This window comes from Lichtheimia ornata (genome assembly GCF_029851405.1).
Source record: "Lichtheimia ornata isolate CBS 291.66 chromosome Unknown scaffold00007, whole genome shotgun sequence".
Lineage (NCBI taxonomy): Eukaryota > Fungi > Mucoromycota > Mucoromycetes > Mucorales > Lichtheimiaceae > Lichtheimia > Lichtheimia ornata.
Window position 1 is genome coordinate 253,655 of NW_026695327.1, and position 21,879 is coordinate 275,533.

Sequence of the window (21,879 nt, forward strand, 5' to 3'; positions counted from 1 at the left end):
ATGGGCTGCTGTCAATCCAACGAGGTGTCCGATGGCAAGGCACGTAACGAAGAAATCGAGAACCAGCTCAAACGAGATAAGCTTACCATGCAAAACGAAGTCAAGTTGCTCCTGCTGGGTAATACATTTATTTTGAAAATGATGGTACAATGGGCTCATCATTCAAAAATGCAGGTGCTGGTGAATCTGGCAAATCCACCATTCTCAAACAAATGAAATTGATCCATGATGGTGGATACTCTCACGATGAGCGGGAGGCGTTCAAGGAAATCATCTTTTCCAACACCGTGCAATCAATGAGAGTGATCCTGGATGCCATGGACAACATGGGCTTGGCCCTTGCTCAATCATCGAATCGTCATCATGCCACTATTGTTATGGATCTACCCTCTCAAATCGAGCGTGATTCGCTCCCCATGGAGGTGACCCAAGCTGTAAAGACATTGTGGAAAGATCCCAATGTACAAAGCACGTACGAGAGAAGCCGTGAATACCAGCTCAATGATTCTGCCAAATAGCAAGTATATCCCAACATCCACCCTACTCAACGTGCCATACGCTAACGTTTGGTTGCAGCTATTTTGATTCGATTGATCGCATTGGTGATGTCAACTATGTCCCCACCGACCAAGATGTGCTACGCTCACGTGTCAAAACGACCGGTATTACAGAAACCACATTTAACATTGGTGATTTGACGTATCGCATGTTTGACGTGGGAGGACAACGATCCGAACGAAAGAAATGGATCCATTGCTTTGAAAATGTTACGGCTATTATTTTTCTCGTTGCTATTTCTGAATACGATCAAGTTCTTATTGAGGATGAGACGGTGGTAAGTTGATGATGATGATCATGATCATGATGCAATGAGCCGATGTCTCACGTGCTCCCTCCCACCTATGTTGTAGAATCGTATGCAAGAAGCATTGACGTTGTTTGATTCGATTTGTAATTCACGCTGGTTTGTCAAGACATCCATCATTTTGTTCTTGAATAAGATTGATATCTTCAAGGAAAAGTTACCAAAGCGAGCACTCTCCGAGACATTCCCCGACTTTAATGGTCCCGAGACCTATGAAGCAGCAGGCGATTACATTCTCAACCGCTTCGTGTCGCTCAATCAATCGGATTCCAAGCAAATCTATACTCATTTTACATGTGCCACGGATACACAGCAAATACGTTTTGTCATGGCTGCTGTCAACGATATCATTATCCAAAACAACTTGCGAGAGGGAGGTCTCTTATAAAGTAGTGACAACAACACTAGATGATAACCTCCTATATTTGTTCTTAATGCTGTATTCTTGTTTGTCTGATCACATCCCATATTGCCTCATTTTATCACAAACATAATTTTATAAAGATGCTTTTTTGGATCGCCCTTTTTGTCTTTGTTTACTGTTTCACTCAATGACGACTGCTGGCTTATGCAATGTGGTGGTGGGATCAACACAACCACGCTACCCCGATTCTTTTTCTCTTTCCTCACGCACATGGAAAATAGCCCAGCTCAACAACAACAGCCTCCACCAAAGAAGCAGCAACACTCTCACAATAGCAATGACGACAATGATCATCCTCCACCATCCTATGCTGAAGTTGCTGGTATGAAAACCCCGTTTCCATATACATGCAAACTTTAGCTTACCTTGGTTACATACACGCATAGCGGCAGCAGCATCATCAAGAGGTAGACCGATAGGAGGAGGAGGAGGAGGAGGAGGTGATAATCGATCATCAACGCCGCATTCGCATTATCGTACGATTGTGATTGAACAAGAGGAAGTGGCACCCTTATTATCATCCATGGACATTGAACGTCAATTCCCTGTTGCTGCCTTGTTTTTCATTTTTGGCTGGTATGTGAATAGCCTTCTTGTTCATCATCCACACAAACAATTGTCAGCTGCTACTAAACAATGATCACTCTGTTAGGCTCTGTCCACCTTTGTGGATTGTGGGTGCATGTTGCTGTATCGGTAGTCAACACCGGTATGAGGCCTTTTGGGGTAACGCTTGCCTTGTCATGGCGTTGGTTGCTTCATTAACTTCAATCATATACTCATCGGTCGTCATTGCTAATAAAAATGCCAGCGGATGATGTTGTTGTATTAGCTTTTATTGATCAACTTGTTTTACAGTCTAAGCGTGGTGAACATTATGGTATAGGAGAGGGATGTATAATATAGATCCAAGCTTTCTTCTTCTACCGTGGTGCGTTTTTACAGTAATACAAAAGTGTGTCTAGGAGCTTCTGCTGATTCACAGGCTTGGTCATATACGCATCCATGCCGGCTTTCATACATGTTTGACGTGCGGAATCTTGGATATCAGCCGTTACTGCAATAATTGGAAGACGTGGAATAGGAGGGTCTGCTGTGGATTCCATATCTCGTATAATTTTGGTCGCTTGCACACCATCACACTATAAGCAGTGATTAATAAGTGGGGGGGCCATCATTGTATAATAAGTATCATGTTCTTCTTACCTTGGGCATGTGATGATCAAAGAACGCCAATGTGAAATAAGCCGGTGGGTGCTGTTTCCATGTCTCAATGGCTTCCATACCATTATTGGCACACTCCACATTGAGAGAGAGTCGCGTCAGCTGCTTGTATAATAGCTTTTGAGCTACGGCGTTATCTAATAAAGAAAATGATGATCATGTCAGCTCTCATCATTCATGCAACATAAACCATCGACATAGTACCTTCTGCTATAAGGATATGCTTGGTGCTAAAGATCTCACGTTGCTCCTCAGATATTGTTGGAAGGTTGCCTGATGTTGTTTTTCGAAGGGGGAGAGCTGGACGAGTGCTGTGAGGTTTGTTAGGTTGTTTCACTGGAAAAGATGATGATGATGATGATGCATGTGCTGATGGGGTTTCTTCATAGGTTGCAAGTGAAGCCGCCTCTCTATTGCCGCACTGCTGTAGAGTGTCAACAAGGTTCTGTAATAGCCGTTGTCGACGGAATGGTAAGGAGATGCGTGACACTGTGTTACGACATTGTAGCTCTGGTTGATTGAGGTGATTGGTGACAATGGTTGATGTAGTTGCTGTTGCTTCCATAAGTTCTTTATCCTTGTCGAGTGATTGTTGTAGTTGCCTGGGATTATCGGTAGCAAAAGTGGATGCCATAGAAGGCACCAGCATAGTGGATCGATCAAATGTCGTGTTGCTTCCTAATCGGGTCCAAATTCCGCTTGGATAGTGTACCACCATCACGCATTCAACATGCTTGAAGAATTCATCATGCATATTCATCCATAATTCAAAGTCAGGCACTTGTACAAAGAATACGCCAACAATGATGATCGAATAGTAGGTTGGATCAAGAGCTCGCAACTCCTCCAAATTGTTGACGCAATCGACATTGACATCACGAAGCATAGCCCGAATCATATCGCTCGTAGATTTGTGCCTACTCGTCACTAGCACTCGTTTGTTCCTCAGCTCTTTTGTAAGATTGGAAAGCGTTGCATCGTGCATTCTTGATGTTTCAGGGCTCGTCGACGTGGGGATCGTAAAATGAAAATTGGATCCTTGATCAGGCACACTGTCCAGCTCAATCTTTCCAGACATCAAATCAACAAGCTGAAGACAAATCGATAATCCTAATCCAGTGCCACCGTATTTTCGCCTATTGCAGATGAGGCTGATTGTCAGTGATTGCCTCTTTATCTATCACAATTGTACTCACGTTGTACTTCCATCCACTTGTGAGAATGGCACAAATAACGCTTTTTGTTGTTCGTTGGTGATGCCGATACCCGTGTCAATGACTTCGAAACGCAATAGTAGCTTGCCATCATTGCTGTTGCTGTTAGCGTTCTCCACCGAGCATCGGATCACGACTTCACCCTCGTGCGTAAACTACATGGGGAAGCTCATGGTTATTTCATTGTGCTAAAGTATCAGCTACTACTATGAACTTACTTTGATTGCATTGCCAAGGAGGTTGATAAGGATCCTTCAAGTCACAAGAATAAAGTGCTCGTTAGCAAAAAGTAAAATGCACATATTAATGATACCAAACTCACTGTCGTAGTCGATTAGAATCTGAGATAATCACTGATGGGACGTCATGGGCGATAATATGGGTCAAGTTCAACCTCTTTTGCATAGCCATGCCGGTAAGCATTTCAATCACATCAGCAATAACGTCTTCCACCACCATAGGAGCAAGTTCCAAGGTCACTTTGCCTGCTTGTAGCTTGGAAAAGTTGAGGAGATCATCGATCAAACGTAGCAATGTTTCACATGATTCCTTTGCCACCATCACCATGTCGTATTGCTGTTCATCCAGTCTGAAATTATAAAATAAGCTATGAGCTGATGGCCTTCTCTGTCTGAAGCAACAACCCTTACCTTGTCTCTGAAAGCAATGTAATCATGCCATAAAAACTGGCAAATGGTGTTCGTATTTCATGGCTCATGTTTGCCAAAAACATTTCACGGAGACGAGTTGCCTTGTCAGCTGCTTCCTTGCTACGAATGATTTCCTTCATTGACTGCTTTTGCATTTCAACCATCCTAAGCAACAACAAAGTCAGCTTTTTGTGTTACATTTATGCAAGACATATGTATACATCATACGTACTTTGCATTTGCCGTGGAAAACCTTTGTAATGATTTGAAGAGATTTGCATTGGCAATCGAGATACCCATTTGTTGACACAGGAGGGCAAGAACGGAGATATGGCGTTGAGTGAAAATACCCACGGGACCTTCCATGAACAAACAGCCCATAAGATCCCCCTTATGAACAATGGGCATACAAATAATGGAGCAAGGGCCAACACGATCAAACCAAGGACCAATAGCAAAACGTGGATCTTGGGCCACATCATAGATAAAGATGCTTCCTTTGGTATGCCGAGTGTGATGGATCACACGTGCCGAGATCTGGTCATCCTCTTCCATAATAGGTCGTGGCGATTCATAGGTACTCGTTCCCTTTTCTTGTGAGGCATAAGCGCTGACGCCAAATTCCTTGTCGGCTTCAGTAATGACGGCACAGCATTCGGCACCCGTGCTGTCAAGGAGAATGTTCATCATGGATGTCAACAATCCTTCAAACTTGACTTCAGAGGACATGACATGGGAGCTCTTGAGGATGGAAGTCATATCAATCTAATCCACAATTATGAGTGTTTTTTGTCCCAAATACTTCATGTAATACATACGATATCCAATGTCATCAACGTTTGATCCGACATGACAGGTGGAATGGTTGTCCCGGTATAAGGTTGGTTGGCAACATTGGGTGTATCATGCGATGAAGTGCTCCACGCTTGTTCACCGATAAATGGGATTGCATCTGTTTGAACGCCGGCTTCATGACTGGTGTCCCGCTTGTCTCCATAACGACCCAACAATTTGCGATGCTTCGCTTTGAGGTGCTTAACCTTGCCATGGTATCCTCGTTCTTGATACAAATCAACAGCCTAAATCAAAGATGGGTATGAGACAATGTCAACAATAGAGCAAAAGTGCCTCTTTTTTACCTTATTGATAAAACCAAAAGCCATATTGCGAAGGCCTTTCCGCTCATACGCCGCACCAGCAAATTCATTGATGACGGTGATCTCCAGAAGCCAATCGCCTTCACGTGCCTGTTCCAATGCTTCTTCGTATAATTCGATGGTGCGAGTGAGGTCGTTCTTATCATCCATAGCAGCAAGCTCTGCTTCCACAAATGTCCAATACATTCGGTAGTTGATATGACTATGAATCGCCCAGTCATCAATGAGTTGTTGGTTGATCTCGATCTGCTTTCGGTATGTTGCACGCTGCTCGGGCGATAAATCATCAGGATCGTCACGTAACTTTGCAACCAAGGCCAACGAGAAATAGCAGAGCATGACGCGTAGATGCTTGTGACAAGGATGCGAGTCGATATTCTCAAAGCAAAAGTAGCCGGTTTCAATAGCTGCATCGATATGGCCGTACAATACTAGCGCAATGAGCTTGAACGATGCGTACCAACTGTGGGGCACCTTTGGATGGGTACTCTCTTTGTAGCACTCGCCGACAAAATGCTCATCGTTGAATCCATCGTCGCCATCAAAGACATGAGGGGTATCGGTATAGGTGCGTCCTTGCAATGCCTTCACCACGCGTACCATACCCGATGCCATAAGATTGGTGTTGGATGCCGATGACCAGCTGCGTGCTTCATTGTAACATTCGTCGGCAACAGGAGCAACCTCGTCGGCGTTGTATCCGCACAAGAATTTTGTAACGGCGATATGGAGCTGACTGTAAGCTGCATAAATGCGATCACCGGCTGATACGCATGTCGGATAGGATTTGTTGTACCAGTCAAGCTGTTCACGGCAATGCGTCTTCCATTGAAGAAGAAATAGCGTATATAAAAAGTAGATCCGCCCCTTCTCGTAAATAGTGCTGTATTTATCCGCAACTTCAATGCCCACATAGCCTATCCTCTACACACATTAAATGTTGTCAATGATCATCATCATCATCATCATGAACCATCCCAATCGCTTGTCATCATTACCTCTGCATAGCTATGCCGACGATACACTTCCACGTATCCGAGACCAATAAATGTGAATGCGGCACCCGATACATTGGACATTCCATGCTCCATGGATAATTTGAGGAGTTGACACGCCCAATAATACATTGTAATCTTGTCCCCAATCCAATAAGCCACGGTACATCTATGTATTCGTGTGAGAAAATAAAAATGCCCCTCAAAGATTCCATTCTACTTACACTTCCTCTAATATCCACATGATACCTCTTACAAGTGGATCCTCACATGCTCCCACATTCGATATATTGTCGATGCCAATCTTTTTGACAAGGGCGTCCACTTGATCATAGGCTTCATCCACCTCTTCCCGGGACGCTTTAAACTGAACCTCTTTGCCAGTAAGATCGTACAAACATCTTATCAATGCATCCAGGCCCTTGTCGAATTGCTGTATGCTGAAGAGATACTTGGACTTGATCCGATAGCCTGTCATACGATCCAAAGGATGGCGAGCCTTTAAAAAGATCTCATGTAATAATTCCTCGGTCTTGTCATATTCTCCAACCACCCAACTGAGCGAGACCGCATTGGTGTAAAGGTTCAATGTTGCCGTATAATGCTCATCATCCCAATCGATTTGTGGTTTGCTTAGTCGAATGGCTCCCATAAAGTAGCTGAAGGACATGGTATGTGCTCCCGAAGCACGACCTCTGTTGCCTGCCGTCACCAAGATACTCTTATAGCGCTCGTTGTCGTCCATTGTTTTGAGAATGTCCATGCATTTCAATAAATGGTCAGCGATAAGGAATGGATTGGGTGTCGACTCTGCATAAAAAGAAGAAGATTAGATGTTACTATTGTTGTTTATGATATATACCGCATACCTTTCATCAATCGTTGAGCCACTCGAAAATGAATTTTACTACGTGTGGCAGGATCAGCAAGTTCCATGGCAGCTTGTGATAATCGATCATGGCACCACTTGAACTCATCGCTTTGAATAGGAATGATGTAACCTTCTTGAAGAACAGCATGTAAACCATTGAGAGGGTCTTTTGATGATGATGAACGAGAAGAGCTGGAGGAAGGATATTCGCCTGTCAAGGCACGTAATTTTTGCTTGCTACCAGTGGCGCTGCTGCTGCTGCTGTAGTAGGTCATTGTACCACTTTCGTCATTATCAGTGAGCGAAGGCAATGTACTACTGGTATCCGATCGCATGCCACCACTTTTAGTTGCCGTTGTTGTTGCCGTTGTTGTTGGTTGTTCAGCGGGTTGATAAGTCACCGTAATGCCTTCTTGTCGTGATGATGTATCCGATTCTTCTGAAATAATGCTCAACGATCCTTCACTGCTTCCAGTATCATCTTCCACATCACTGCCCAACATGAGATCTCGCACCGTACTCCATGAGAAGGTGTCACCAACAAAGGATGCATACTTTAGCAGCTGTTGCCCATTACGTGGTAGCTCTTTCAATCGTGCCACCAAAAATGAAACATCCAAGAGCGAATCTGGTTCCATCATACCACCCTGCAATCCAGTGCCTTTTTGAATTTCTTCAAGTTGAAAATCCCACTCGTTCTTGTCATGATCAAAGTAAATCAACTTTTTTCGTTCCAATGCGCGTATCAATTGTGCTGCGTAAAAAGCATTGCCCATGGTCCTCTTATACACGATCTCTGCAAGTGGCTCGATCGCTTGTCGATTCACATCACGTGGTCGATGTAAAGTGTCACACAGGAAATCGATCACCGAGTCCATATCGAGTGCATCCACTTGGATCAGGTGCGTGTCAGCTGCGTCATTGGCAAGGAGCTCGGCGAGTGGTTGTGTTACCTCCTTGTCACGATAGGAGACACACAAAAGTAATGGCACGCGTGCAGCAACCAATGATTGAATCAATTCAATAGACGAAATATCTATATACAAAAGTGAGTTATTAGTTATACTATCCAGCTGATGAGGCGCCGCCCACACAAATTTACCTGCAAGATGCAAGTCATCGAAAAACTATACGTATCGAATCGATCATACAGCCGCGTCAGATGGATGATGTACATTACTTGACATTGATAATCGCACAAAAGAAAACTTACCAGTGTCAGGAGGTGCCAATTGCTAATGGAACGAATGACCTCCACAAACAAGTTTTGGAACCGTACTCGTGTTTCAACGCTATCCGCTTGTCCATCATCATCAACACCTTCTTTAACATTGGATTTCTTGACGTCGTCGGGATACAACAAGGATCGAAGCTCAGGTATAAGGTTGATCAAAAGGTGAATGTTGCAAGATTGGGCACCAAGGGATGATATGAAATATTCTGAGAACAGCTTGGTCTCTTCCTCAGGTTCAGACAATATCTGCTGAAGGATCTGTGACACGGAGCGAATGAACCCCCCATAAGGTGTATTTGTCCTGGAGTCAAACTTGATCGATGACACATAGCTTTTGTTCACAAAAGAAAAGAGAGGAGGAGGTTACATAAAAGTGTCGTCACCAAACGCCGATGATAACAATAATGACATTACCCATATTGCCTTGCAGTAGCCTGAACCGATAAAAAGACCGTGGATTTGCCTAGGAGAGATGAAATCAAGATATGAGAAACGCCATGTGTAACATGAAAACCAGGAGAGAACAATGAGATGAGGAAAAACAATGAATCTTCTTCTTCTTACCTATACCACCAGGGCCATAGATACCAACAATGGTTGTTGCTTGCCTTACATTGCCAGTACCAAAAGCCTTTTCTTTCATTTCAGCTGTTGTTTGCCATGTTGTCGATTTAGCTGCTGCTGCTGTTGTTGTTGCAACGTTATTATTGCCATCATGTCCTCCTCCAGAAAAATCACTCATGGAATCTGTGGTGGTGCCACCTGTCGTTGTCGGAGTGGAATTGGATGCAGGGGCCAGCATAGCTTGAACCGATTTGTGGGTTCCCATGAAACGTTGTACAAAGTAAGTCATTTGGGATAGCACTTTTTGTCGCCCGTAGATGGATTTTGGCAGCGTGAAAACAGATGCAATGTCGCGTTGTCCCAAAGGAAAAGAGGGTATAAGCTACATGAACACATAGTATGAGTGATAGGCATAACAATGATGATGGTAAATGAAACTTGCTTGATCGGATGATGAAGATGCTGTTGTGCTAAGACGTTTGAGGCATTCTGCAAGGTCGGCTCGGACACCATGTGCACTGACGTAACGATCATCAGGTGCCTATATATCGTCAATGGATACAAAAAAGATCACCCAAAAGAGAGAGAGTGTGTGTATGTGTGCATATACATGTGTGAGAATACGTGATGAATGTGGGGGGGATGTGTGCATTATTTGCCTTGTTTGTCATCTTTTCAATGATTCTTGAGAGCACTTCGGGAACATCGGGTCGTAAATCGTGTATCAGAGTGATCTTGCGGCTGACAATGCTGTTGATGATTTCGATGGGCCCGCCATCGAAAGGATTACGACCTGTGAGCAGGACATAGAACAAGATGCCAAGGGAATAAATATCGGAGCGATGGCTGGCGGAATACGTGGTGCGTCCTGTTTGCTCGGGGCTGATGCATACAAGTAAATCTTGTAGAATCTTCATCGTCTCCTTGCTGGTGGCCGCCCTACGCCATCCTTCCATTGTCAAATACGTGTCGAGTGGTTTCGAGGCTGAACCAAAATTCCATAATTTCAACCGTGTTTTGTTGTTGCCATCATCCACCCATTGAAAAGCGGTGGGTCGTATTTCACCATGAATAACACCATGACGATGGATGAATTCAAGGCAATCGGTGCATTGGATAGCAAGTCGAAGAAATTCTCCAATGTCATCAATATAGGATGCAAAAGGACATGGTTGTTTGTTGTCGTCATGGTGAGATGTCGTTGTTGTTGTCGTCGTTGTTGTTGTTGTACACGTGTCATTTTCAGAAACAAGATGTTGACCTAATGCATCACCTTCGTTTGCATAGATGGCTACTCTAAGCCCACTTGGTAAACTGACAAATTGAATCGGGCGTACTAAGAAGATGTGACATTTAATGATCCACCAGCATCATGATGACAGGTGATGCGTCGTAATTCGTACCTAGATATAAAGGTGCTTCATCCTTTTGATACAATTTCTTGATGACATAGAATTCACGTTCCAATTGAAACGCATTGGTGGAAACTTTGGCAACCACAGGTGATTTGTTGGACAATCTGGCGGACATTATGCATGTGATTAGCTTACTTTTGCATATACGGGTGATGATGGGAGCTTACTTGTAGCCATAGAAGTAGTCGACAGTGCCAGCGTGCCCTAGGTTGGAAAGAGTTGCTGATTTGAAGCGATAGCCGTTAATGGTGAGCGCGCCATTGACAATGGGAGGCATTGCAGTGGTGGATTCTGCTTTGGAGCTGGCTGATCCAACAGAGGACATGGCGGCGGAGTGAGATCAAGCAATACTCAAGAGACGTAAAGGAAAGCAAAGAGAGAGAGAGAGAGAGAAAGAGGAGTAAGTTGCTGCAGGGTAAATACGTGATGGATGTGGTGATGGTGTGCGTGTGTTTGTGTGTGTGGAAAAGTGTGGAAAAGAATAAAAGGAGAGGAGGAAGATGCACGATTACCAAAAGGCTTTTTCTATTTGTGGGCAGGAAAGAAAGTGTACACCTAACACAGGTGTCAGAGCGGCGCGTGCATGGTTTATATATCAGAATAAACGGCAATGTATCCCACAGATCTACTATTGCATATGTGCGACCCTATCGTGATATCATTTTGACTCTGATTGGATGTATTATCCCGCTTGCTCTTTCATTTACCATCAACTGTAATACACTTTTTTCTACGTAGAACACATCACCCACCGAAAGACATGTCATAAACTAATACTGTTTCATACTTTGACTCTAATGATCAATGGATGGGAGGAAGCTGCTGCTGTGTCTATCTGATATTATCGGCATTGCCTGTTTTCCTGCATAATAATTCTTGTCCTCCTTTTTTGGGATGATCATCAGGGACACGAGGGAGTGAGATTTTACTTACCGAACATTCGTTACGGCACATCCTTATTCCAAGTATCACTCACAACGACCACCCGTTCAATAACGCATCCTACACAGACGAAAAAGCAACATCACACGGAGACATTGATCCAGAGACATTTGAGTGTGGGACAAATGGTGTTTTAATTTGGTGACGGAGCTGCTGACGTGTGGAGCGCAAAGATCAGCAACTTTGTTTCATTCCCAGGTATTCATATAAATGCATATACATGATGATGTTCTTGCATCATGGGATGATGTTATATAGCCGTTCTCTTAAAGATTCCTCGATGACTTTTATTACTCTTTTGACAGGATATACACTTTGTTTATCAACATGATGATTGTATAAATCAGGACACGCATCACACTCGGTACAACATCCACATTTTAGAATAGGTTACTGCATGTGTCGCACCAGACGCTCCACCTTCCTTAAAAAGCATCGTTTTTGAACCCAGGAAAAGCTTCTTGGTTGTTTGCTACCCACGTGATCCCGCAAGCTATACAAGAAATGTCTTAAAAGCAACATCATCTCCATGGATGGATGATCTTATAACTCGTAGGTCAATCCTCTTATCTGATGGATGAATGTTGTATATCAGGAGAAGCATTTGATCGGAATACATTTGTAGTCTACTAACAAGGGACCCCCAGGGTGCTCGAATTACCATTCGTAATGTTGGGGATCATAGGTTCTTCACTCCTTCAAATCGATCAGCGCAAGCCGATGGATCATCATCCTCTGCTCGAATTGAAGTATGCACGAGGTTGATAAGTGATGAGAGAAATGCCATCTTTATGTCTTCATTGTAAGGATTGGGAACAAGGCAAGTCAAATTAAGGAGAGGCATGTGTGCTGCTGCGTGTGAGATCGAAGGGAAGGGGAGAGGGGAATACACAATGTCGGGTTGAAGCCTAATTCAATTCTCCATAAACCACATCTCTCTCTCTCTCTCAAGAAAATCCACCGACGAGAGCACGTGAACGTGTATGTTTGTTACTTGTCAAATTACTTGCCCACCTTGCCAACACCACTAAAATGTAATAATCGATGAATACATTGCCCCATCCACCATCTTTGTGAAGAATGCTTACCATTTGAAAGGATAAATATCCCAATCCTTCCACACCTTTCCTTCGACATAGGGGTCATTTTCTAGAAGGTGTTGCACTTGCTCCTTTGAATCAGCTTCAATGATCAAGCAGCTGCCAACCATCTTGCCGCTCTGTTGTTTACATACATAGATGATGTTAATTGAGATGAGGCAACTTCCCCCCCCCACCTCCTGTTTCAATTGCCTATGCATCATCCTACCTCATGCGAATCCAAGATACCGCCACCACAAAGAACGCGACCTTCATCCACCTTGGGCTTGATCCGGTTCAAATGTTTCTCACGCACAGCAAGTCGTCGCTCAAGCGCATTCGCATCGTCAAAATCACGAGCAATGACAACAAACTGCTTGGAGACTAGAGAGACGACAATCAACATTAGCACACCCTCGCGTTGATTACACACCCACCCACCCACACATACCACGAGAGGAAGAGAATAAGGTACGTCGTTGCTGGGTGATTGCTCGAAGCATTGGGGAACGTGGGAAAGAGTAACAAGGCGACGAGAAGATAAGGCTGTTGGAGATCCATTGGGGAGTTATGTGTAACATGACCATGCTCATATTGCATTATAGGCTGACAGGCATCAAACAAAGCAGTGGGCGTTTATCTTTCCTGATTTGCTTCCTAGCAATGCGGCTCGTTTCTCTTTTACACTTTTTTTCCTTTTCTTTGCATACATCATGACCAATTCACCACTGCTGACCGCCAAAGAAGAAGAAGACCATCATCATCAGCACCAGCTCTTTTCATACAAGCTCATATCATCCGATGTCCAAGATGCACTTCCTGATGGTTATATCATTCGACCTCTTCAACGAGATGATTACGACAAAGGTAATTATCCAAACGACCCATCCAAGTAGTCATGGACATTGATCATGGATACTATATACATCCATCCATTAGGTTTCGTCAAGGTGCTTGCACAACTATCGACTACAGGCGAGATCTCTAATGAAGCGTTTCAAGGTAATCAATGACATGGTTGGGATTGATACAAACATCTTATCTATGTTTGCTTTTATATAGCGCGATTTGATCTCATGAAACGTGCTGGGACGTATTACATTGTCTGTATTGAAGCCGAAGGTATCATCGTTGCATGCGCTACATTGATCGTTGAGCATAAATTTCTCCATGAATGCGGCCAGGTATGGATACTCGCACACACGGATGTTGCCATGACTACTAATATGATGCTGTTAGTCAGGGCATATTGAGGACGTTGTTGTCGATGGCACACAAAGAGGGAAGCGATTAGGAATACGGTAAGATTTGGGGTGGTGCATGTGTGTGCGATATTTCAATATCCATCAAGGGGGGGATGTTTCTTGCAGCAACATGCATCCTTCGTTTGGTATTAATTCACCATCACCACGTGTGTATGTATATGCATATATAGGCTTATCGATCAACTCAAACACATGGCGCAAGCTGTTGGCTGCTACAAGATTATCCTTGATTGCTTACAACACAACGTGTCATTTTATGAACGATGCGGCTTGGAGGTGTCTCAAGTCCAAATGACCCATTACTTTCATACACAGCATTGATCGTTCTGGATTTACCAATGACTGCACTGGAGCAAGATTCAAGAATAAGGGGGTTGATTGATTATTTCGAAAACAGCAGTGATGGATCGCACATTGTCATTATCAACAACAACGAACAGCATCATCTCCTTATATCCAAAAGTGTGGAGCCGTTATATAGCGGTATTGTAGCTTGCACTAATTATAAACGTAACATTAGAATAAACAAAAGCGCATTGTCCTTTCCAGATTCATTGATAAGCGAGATAACAAAGAAGCTTCCACCCCCTTTTTTTATCGATTTTGATTGTTCTCTTGGAAGAGGATTATTTGATTCATGTAGCTGCTCCATTTACTCCTCAACTGTTTTCGACTCGTCAGCATCCACCAATTAATGGATCCAAGAAGATGAGCACGTGACATGCTCCAACACCTGACCATGCAATTGCACTTTCGGCAACGACCATCAAAATCATTGTTGACCACCTTACATCTGATGTCATTAACGCGATGCAACATTTGCCCGGTATCATATTGCTAACGTTCGCTTTCAGTGAAACTGCAACGTAGAAAAGGTCTTTTTTCGCTTTGCACTACCCTCCATTTATGATCACTGGCACTATCAGGATGGTTTCCTGGTTACAAAAACTACGTTGCTATGCTGTTTATTTAAGTTGGATCCTATCAAAGAAGTGCTTGTGTATATGTATTGTGCTACTACGGTGATGATGAAAGGCTTTGGTTCAAATGCTTAACGAGAATGCCATTTGAGGAAAAGATCAATAGATATCCAATTCCCAACCTGCTGGCGACTTTTTGTGGCAGATGACTAAGCTGTACTGCCAAACAAGATAGCCATTGGTGAATTCTTGGTATAGTACTACTTACGACGATGTCTCCGATCCTGTTTTCTCTCTCGCGCCCGACATCGCAAGGTGCTCCACGGCCCATTTTTTTTCGACGAATCATAGAATTACAACGGCAAGTGTAACATGTTGGAAGGGGGGGCTAAGTATGACGTTTATGACGGCATGCGAATTGCATAAGGAACGCAAGATCAAGGAATGCAAGAAGACCACATGATTTACCTCTCCGGCTATTTGGATGCATGAATCAAGATAACCCTATATATGTCTATTTGACAGAGCTGTCAAAAAGTTAAGGATTGGACTTCCTTAAGTGGGATCAAGCGAAAAAATGACACATCGTTAGCGGTGGAGCTTAAACGTTAAAGGGGGTTGCGCACAGGTATCTTCTTGAACCTTAAAGATGTATGTTGTTTCCCGTGAGACTTTTGGTCAAAATTTTCCATATGAGCCAATCGTATTGGTGCAACCAAAATCTGGCAACATCCGGTATCGCACTTTAGCTTCGTATACATACGTCAATCTTGGGAGTTCCAATTGCTTTTTTCCTTTTGACTTTGTGCTTTACATGCATCATGCATGACGTGATGATTGGTTGCAAGCGTACCAAATAGGTTAAAGATGTATGTGAGTGGTCTGACTCCAATTCGTTTCATGGTTGGAGTGGAGTGAGTGTCGTGCTTTGGGTGGTAGCAGTAAAGTTAGCGGGCTGGGCCATTTTTTTTTCTCTCCGAGAGAGGTAGTGCTACTGAGATTTTGTGTGTGTGTGCATATGCTTGGCCGAATTTCTTATTTCCATGTTTCAAGGAATCGTCTCGAATATCTCCATCTCGATTGGCCATTGTATAGAGACCCTTTCGGAATGCCCGCCGATGAATGAAAAATGGCCGCTCGCTTTGTTCAAGCAGCCATGTCAAAGGGTGATCCTATGGATAGGGTGGTGGGGGCAATAGGTAGGTGCCCAATGCACTATTTCTGTAACGTGCAGCAATGTGTTCCCAGTTCCATGACTCGGCGCCCTCTCGATGCAAAGGATGTCAAATGCCGTGTGTTGTACATGCCGATAAGTCACAACTCAGAAACAGCAATCAAGAAAAAGATAGAAAAGTTATTATACCTTGCACCCCAACTCAGCTCAATCCCCTTCTCCGAGGGTGTATTCTCCTCTACACGTCCATTCAAAAGCATACAATGTTAAAAGGTGTATGATAGCCAACACTGATACATGGAATGCCATTATGCATTATGGTACCACAAACATGCTCCTTCTGTAATATTATAGACCAGACATAGGGGCCAAATTCTTATTGTATTCTCTGCTGCTCTTTGTGTTAGGTTACAATCTGGTTTAACAAAAGAGCAGAAAACTCAGTGGCACAAACGAGATCTTGTTCCCCGCCTTTCAGATTTGACTTGCACGTAAATGCCATTAGCGTCATATGCAAGCCGACGACAAGCTTACTTTACGAATTGCCCAAAGCCATCCCTTGCATTGCGTTCAAAGAGCAATCAATGTTATGGATGGGGGATGATGGTTAAAGAGAAATTTTAAGAAAGGGGGATGGAAATGGGCAAGTTGAAAGAACAACAACATCCTAGTATTCGGTAAAGCGAAACACACCACGACGACGCATCAAGATTAGTATGCCAGACTCGGGATTCATTTTGTATATCGGCTTTCGGGCGTGACATGCTTCACATTCTGGATTTTTTTTTTGGATGTGCAGTCATTACAAAAAAGCAAACCCGGTTCCTTTTTTTCTTGTTTTTTCTCCTCCTCACTCTTCATTCCCAATGATGGCAGGATCTAGTGGTTCAAGGCTTGCTAGATATCTCTGCTTTCTCGCCATTGGTATATCATTACCATTAGGTGTATTGGCGACACCTGCTTGGAATACAGGTAATGGGTCGCTCATTAAAACCTTATCCCTATATGCTACTTCTTGGATATATACAGAAGAGAGAATCGCTAATCGTGTCACCTCACAGTCAATGGCGTTTATCCTAATGGAACCAGCTGCCCACTCCCAACCTATCACGCGTACACTTGCGCACCTCTTTGTGTCCGAGACATCGCTAGCTGCCCTGAATCCATTCGTCCCACCTGCCCTGAAGGTCAAACCTATTGTGTGGATGGCTCTTGCCGATCCTCTTGTCCCTCAGATTTGCAATCCAAATGTTCTTGCCCTGGTGCACCTGTAATCACTGTTCCCATTTATGCTTGTGAAGAAGGCTCTCGTGCTGATATCCATAACTTTGTTGCAAGCAACAAGAGTGCTCAACGTGCTGAGGCATGTGCCATTGAGATTGGTGTACCCACTTCTGTTAGTGCATGGGATGGTGCCAATCCTCCTGATATGATGTGGGGTGAATGCCCTACCCCTGACTATGGTCCATTGAACTTTCACGAACCTGCCTTCATTGCCTTATACGTCTTTTACGGTTCTTGTGTTGCCATGTTTATTCTTTGGACGTTGTATAAGCGTCTTCGTGAAAAGGTACTTCCTTATAGGCTATTCTTGTGTCACACAAAAAGTGCCCTGATTTTAACGTTTTGACTGGCATAGGTCAACATGGTTGCACTTTCAAAGAAAGCTAGGAGAAATGATGGCTTGAATGAGAAAATCGATGACAAAGATTCCGACAGCTCGGTGGTTGCAAACAAAAAATCGGATGGCGTGGTGAGTGCTACTAGTTCGTTTATGGAAAATGATACTCATTTAAGACTTTGATTATAGAAAAACAAAGACACTGCCTCTGATACCTCGGGTGAACATAACGATGGCATGGTCATCAAGGCTTACAAGCGTGACTACATTGGCATGTTTTGCTTCGTGCTTTACATTTTGCAAACCTTGGGCATGGTTGCTTACATGATCATGATTGTGAATGATTACTATGACGACTATATCCTCTTCCGTGGCTTCCAAGTGGTCCAAAGCTCCACCTTCATTGGCATGTGGTACATTTTCTTTTTCTGGTTTGCCTGCCTTGCCATCTTCAAGAACAGGTTGATGAATTTTTTCAGAATCCGATGCTCCTACACCGAAGCCGATTACGTTCAGATCGAAAAGCATCAAGATCGTAAGTAGAATTTTGCTTGAATGGGATGGCCCCGTGACTTAATGTTTGTTTCATTTCATTAGCCATTATCTTTTCGCAAGATCAATCTGATAGGCTTATGGATACGGTGCGATGGGCCGAGAATCTTATCTCGCATGCTATTGGCCTGGATGTTGTGGTAACCACTTCCCAGATGAAATCGACCAACACTGGGGTACGCTACTTTGTGTACCAATGCACCCGCTATGTTTATGATCCCCATTCCGAAACATTCAATCCCCATGATTTTGACTTGGGTGACACCAATGCAAGCTTGGCAGCATTGAATGGTGGCCTCTCTACAGAAGAAGCCTCTCGTCGTGAAGAACTCATTGGTCTCAACTTTATCAATGTTTACGTTCCCAACATTCCTATGGCCGTATTGAGAGAATTCTCTGCCTTCTTTTACATTTACCAATTCTCGGTGCTTTGGATCTTTTATTACTTTGCTTTCTGTAAGTTGACATCATTATGCATGCTATATACATCGCTTCTTGGAATAGGATCATTCATCATCTTCTACAACTCCATTAGGGACCGTCGGTGTTTCCGATACCGCCGTTATTTTGCTTTCCGCCGTCATCAATGTGTTCGTCAAGCTGAGATCTGAACGCCGTATCAAAAAGATGGCCGAGTTCACTGACAATGTCAATATCTTGCGTGATGGCCAATGGAAGGAAATGTCCACTGCTGATTTGGTTCCTGGTGACGTATTCGAAGTTGCTGAAAACAAGACCACTCCTTGCGATGCCGTCATCCTCAGTGGCAACATTGTCGTTGATGAAAGCTCCTTGACGGGTGAGCCTTTACCTATTCGCAAGTTCCCTATTCGAAGCGATGATGATTCGTTCTATAGCCGTGTTGGCTCTGGCAAGATCCATACTATCTTTTGTGGTACTACCATTTCTCAAGCACAACCCACTTTCGATGGTGAAAAGGTTACTGCTCTTGCTACCAACACTGGCACTGGTACCGACAAGGGTCAATTGGTCAAGAAGATTCTTTTCCCTGCACCTGTGTCCTTTATTTTCAATGAACAAATCAAGATCACTATCATCATCTTGCTCTGCTATGGTCTTATTGCTCTTGGTCTTGCCATTTGGTTGTATGCTACCGGCACCAGTAAGTATTGTTGCTATGCAATGTTCATGTTGTAAAGTAACCCAGCAACTGACCTTGGATACGAATCATATAGGTGCATGGATGTATAGTATGCTTGCCATTGCTCAATTGCTCTCTCCTTTGCTCCCAGCAGCTCTTGTTGTGGGTCAATCGGTTGCTTCAGGTCGTCTTCGTGATAAGAAGATTTACTGTGTGGATCTCCCTCGTATCTTGATGGCTGGCAAAGGTATGTAAGCTCGTGTCGCTCTTTTCTCTTTCTTCTTCTTGTCACGTGCACCCACCCACATTCATGCTCACCACCACGGCTGCATTTCAATAACAGTACAACTCTTTTGCTTCGACAAGACCGGTACATTGACCAAGGAAGGCTTGGAATTCTTTGGTGCTCAACCCATCAACGACTTTGACAAGAAGCCTGAGAAGCCGCAATTCGGTGAAAAGTTGGACAACGTTGCCGATGTGCCTCGCTTGCTGCAAATCGGTCTTGCTACTTGCCATGCTGTCACCACCTTGAATGGCCAATTCATTGGTAACCCTGTCGACATTGAAATGTTCCGTTCTTCTGGTTGGACTCTTGAGGACAAGAAGGGTATCGAAGATGCCGTTGATACCTTGACGCCACCATCCACATCCAATATCAAGGAACCCATTCATGTGCTCAAGCGTTTCGAGTTCGTTCACGCCCGCATGTCCATGTCCGTTGCCATTCTTGATACTCTCACCAACAAGGTCCATATCTTCGTGAAGGGTGCTTATGAAAAGATCAAGGATTTGTGTGAGCCTGATTCCATCCCTGCTGATTATGATTCGATGACTTCCAACTTGGCTCGTCAAGGTTGTTATGTAAGTATCCATGGTGATGGTAGTGGTAATATAGGGATGCTCATTGTGTTGTATAGGTATTGTCCCTTGCTCATCGTGAAATCGATTTGGAAGAAATTGGTGGCATGAAGGCTTTCCGCAACTGGACTCGTGATCAAATGGAGGAGCAAATCCGCTTTGCAGGTCTCATCATCTTCAAGAATCAACTCAAGGAGGATACGACTGAAAACATTGCTGAACTCAAGTCTGGTGATACACGTACGATTATGATTACTGGTGACACGGCATTGACTGGTGTCTTTATTGCTCGTCAATGTGGCATGGCTCTTCCCAACTCGCGTATTTTGCTTGGTGATCTTGACAAAAAGACGAACCGTGTCGTTTGGACCGATGTGGATGAACCGGAGACATTCCCCGATGTCAACCCCGATGAGTATTTGCACAACAAGGAACATACCCCTGTCGAATTAGCTGTCACTGGCAAGGCGTTCCAATGGCTCGTTGACAATGATTTGATCCGCAAGTACCTTTTGGATATTCGTGTATTCGCTCGTATGACCCCTACCGGCAAGGTGCTTTGTGTTCAGCTTCATATGGAACGTGGTATCACTGCTATGACGGGTGATGGTGGTAATGATTGTGGTGCTTTGCGTACAGCCCATGTTGGTATTGCCATGTCCGATGCCGAAGCCTCTATTGTATCGCCCTTCAGCACCAGCATTCGTAGCGTCAAGTCTTGCGTTGAATTGATTCGACAAGGTCGTGCTGCTCTTACTACTTCGCTCACTGGTTACAAGTATCTCATTTGTAAGTTGTCGGAAAATGTGCTGTGGGATCGGAAAAACAAGAGGAACAGAAAGCTAATAGGCTGTTGTTTATTGTATAGTGTATGGTCAAGTCATGGTGATGATGAAGATTATTACTTTTTACTTTTCGATTACCATGTCTCAATATGTTTGGATTGCTATTGATGTCTTCATCACTGTATTCTTGAGTTGGGCTGTTTCGCAATCTAAGGCCGCCGACCGGCTGGAACCTTGTCGTCCTACAGCTCGATTACTCGGACCTCAAACTTTGGCGTCTTGTCTCGGTTTGGTTTCGATCAACTGGATCTATATGAGTTGTGCATTCTACATGCTGTACAAGCAAGGTAAGATTGTGTGTCAGTGAAACATGAAACTTTTTTGTATACTAAATATTTTGGCTTCTAGAATGGTTCCGATGCAATGAGTTTGACAGTAATGCCGTGGACATTTCAAAGTGGTGGTTGCTTGCCGACAACTATGAAGCCGAGGTGTTGACGGTGGTGGGCATGTTCATGTTTATCAACAACGCCGCTGTATTCAGCTTTGGCTACAAGTTCAGACGTCCGATTTATCGCAACTACCCATTGATTTTCTTGTGGGCCTTGTATATCGCCATCGTGTCGTACTGGACGCTCGCTGATCCTAATCGATTTGGATGTTTGTTCCGTCTCAACTGTGGTACACCACAAGTCCTTCAAGAACTTGGATACCCAGTACCGCCCACCTATATCGAGGATTACAACCTGCCATTGGGTCACAATATCATGCCTTGGGACTTCCGTTGGCGCTTGTGGGGTCTTTGTGTTGGTAACATGGCAACAGCGTTGCTATACGAGCGTATCATCGTTTTGGGCCCTGTACACACTTACCTTGCAAAGAGGTTCCCACTTGCTCGTCTCCAGATCACGCGATAATTACGCCTATTCGATATCTTGTTCTTTCTCGTTCTTCTCTCAGCCACA

The 21,879-nt window shown here is 43.9% G+C and overlaps 6 protein-coding genes across 6 annotated transcripts; 4 read left to right on the forward strand and 2 right to left on the reverse strand.

The window, feature by feature from the left end:
- O0I10_002485 (guanine nucleotide-binding protein subunit alpha) lies at positions 1-1,253 on the forward strand (the record flags this gene model as incomplete). The annotated part of the gene is made up of 4 exons (XM_058482567.1): positions 1-118; positions 175-517; positions 577-835; positions 912-1,253. The coding sequence occupies 4 exons, from the start codon at positions 1-3 to the stop codon at positions 1,251-1,253; spliced, it is 1,062 nt and encodes a 353-aa protein (XP_058346591.1).
- A 246-nt stretch (positions 1,254-1,499) lies between these two features.
- On the forward strand, positions 1,500-1,929 carry O0I10_002486 (uncharacterized protein; the record flags this gene model as incomplete). The annotated part of the gene is made up of 2 exons (XM_058482568.1): positions 1,500-1,611; positions 1,676-1,929. The coding sequence occupies 2 exons, from the start codon at positions 1,500-1,502 to the stop codon at positions 1,927-1,929; spliced, it is 366 nt and encodes a 121-aa protein (XP_058346592.1).
- Positions 1,930-2,212: 283 nt separating this feature from the next.
- On the reverse strand, positions 2,213-10,938 carry O0I10_002487 (uncharacterized protein; the record flags this gene model as incomplete). Its single annotated transcript, XM_058482569.1, has 21 exons — positions 2,213-2,431; positions 2,496-2,650; positions 2,718-3,649; positions 3,710-3,882; positions 3,946-3,979; positions 4,050-4,316; positions 4,378-4,542; positions 4,610-5,142; positions 5,196-5,456; positions 5,517-6,458; positions 6,533-6,698; positions 6,754-7,339; positions 7,399-8,436; positions 8,503-8,527; positions 8,614-8,965; positions 9,049-9,097; positions 9,199-9,580; positions 9,641-9,739; positions 9,858-10,534; positions 10,602-10,717; positions 10,781-10,938. The coding sequence occupies 21 exons, from the start codon at positions 10,936-10,938 to the stop codon at positions 2,213-2,215; spliced, it is 7,329 nt and encodes a 2,442-aa protein (XP_058346593.1).
- A 1,619-nt stretch (positions 10,939-12,557) lies between these two features.
- Positions 12,558-13,137, reverse strand: O0I10_002488 (uncharacterized protein; the record flags this gene model as incomplete). Its single annotated transcript, XM_058482570.1, has 4 exons — positions 12,558-12,582; positions 12,644-12,774; positions 12,864-13,018; positions 13,086-13,137. The coding sequence occupies 4 exons, from the start codon at positions 13,135-13,137 to the stop codon at positions 12,558-12,560; spliced, it is 363 nt and encodes a 120-aa protein (XP_058346594.1).
- Positions 13,138-13,347: 210 nt separating this feature from the next.
- O0I10_002489 (uncharacterized protein) lies at positions 13,348-14,220 on the forward strand (the record flags this gene model as incomplete). Its single annotated transcript, XM_058482571.1, has 5 exons — positions 13,348-13,501; positions 13,574-13,636; positions 13,697-13,818; positions 13,874-13,935; positions 14,070-14,220. The coding sequence occupies 5 exons, from the start codon at positions 13,348-13,350 to the stop codon at positions 14,218-14,220; spliced, it is 552 nt and encodes a 183-aa protein (XP_058346595.1).
- Positions 14,221-16,862: 2,642 nt separating this feature from the next.
- O0I10_002490 (uncharacterized protein) lies at positions 16,863-21,831 on the forward strand (the record flags this gene model as incomplete). The annotated part of the gene is made up of 11 exons (XM_058482572.1): positions 16,863-16,965; positions 17,055-17,563; positions 17,633-17,746; positions 17,804-18,149; positions 18,212-18,622; positions 18,702-19,289; positions 19,363-19,515; positions 19,612-20,132; positions 20,189-20,918; positions 20,998-21,261; positions 21,323-21,831. The coding sequence occupies 11 exons, from the start codon at positions 16,863-16,865 to the stop codon at positions 21,829-21,831; spliced, it is 4,248 nt and encodes a 1,415-aa protein (XP_058346596.1).
- Positions 21,832-21,879: the final 48 nt, after the last annotated feature.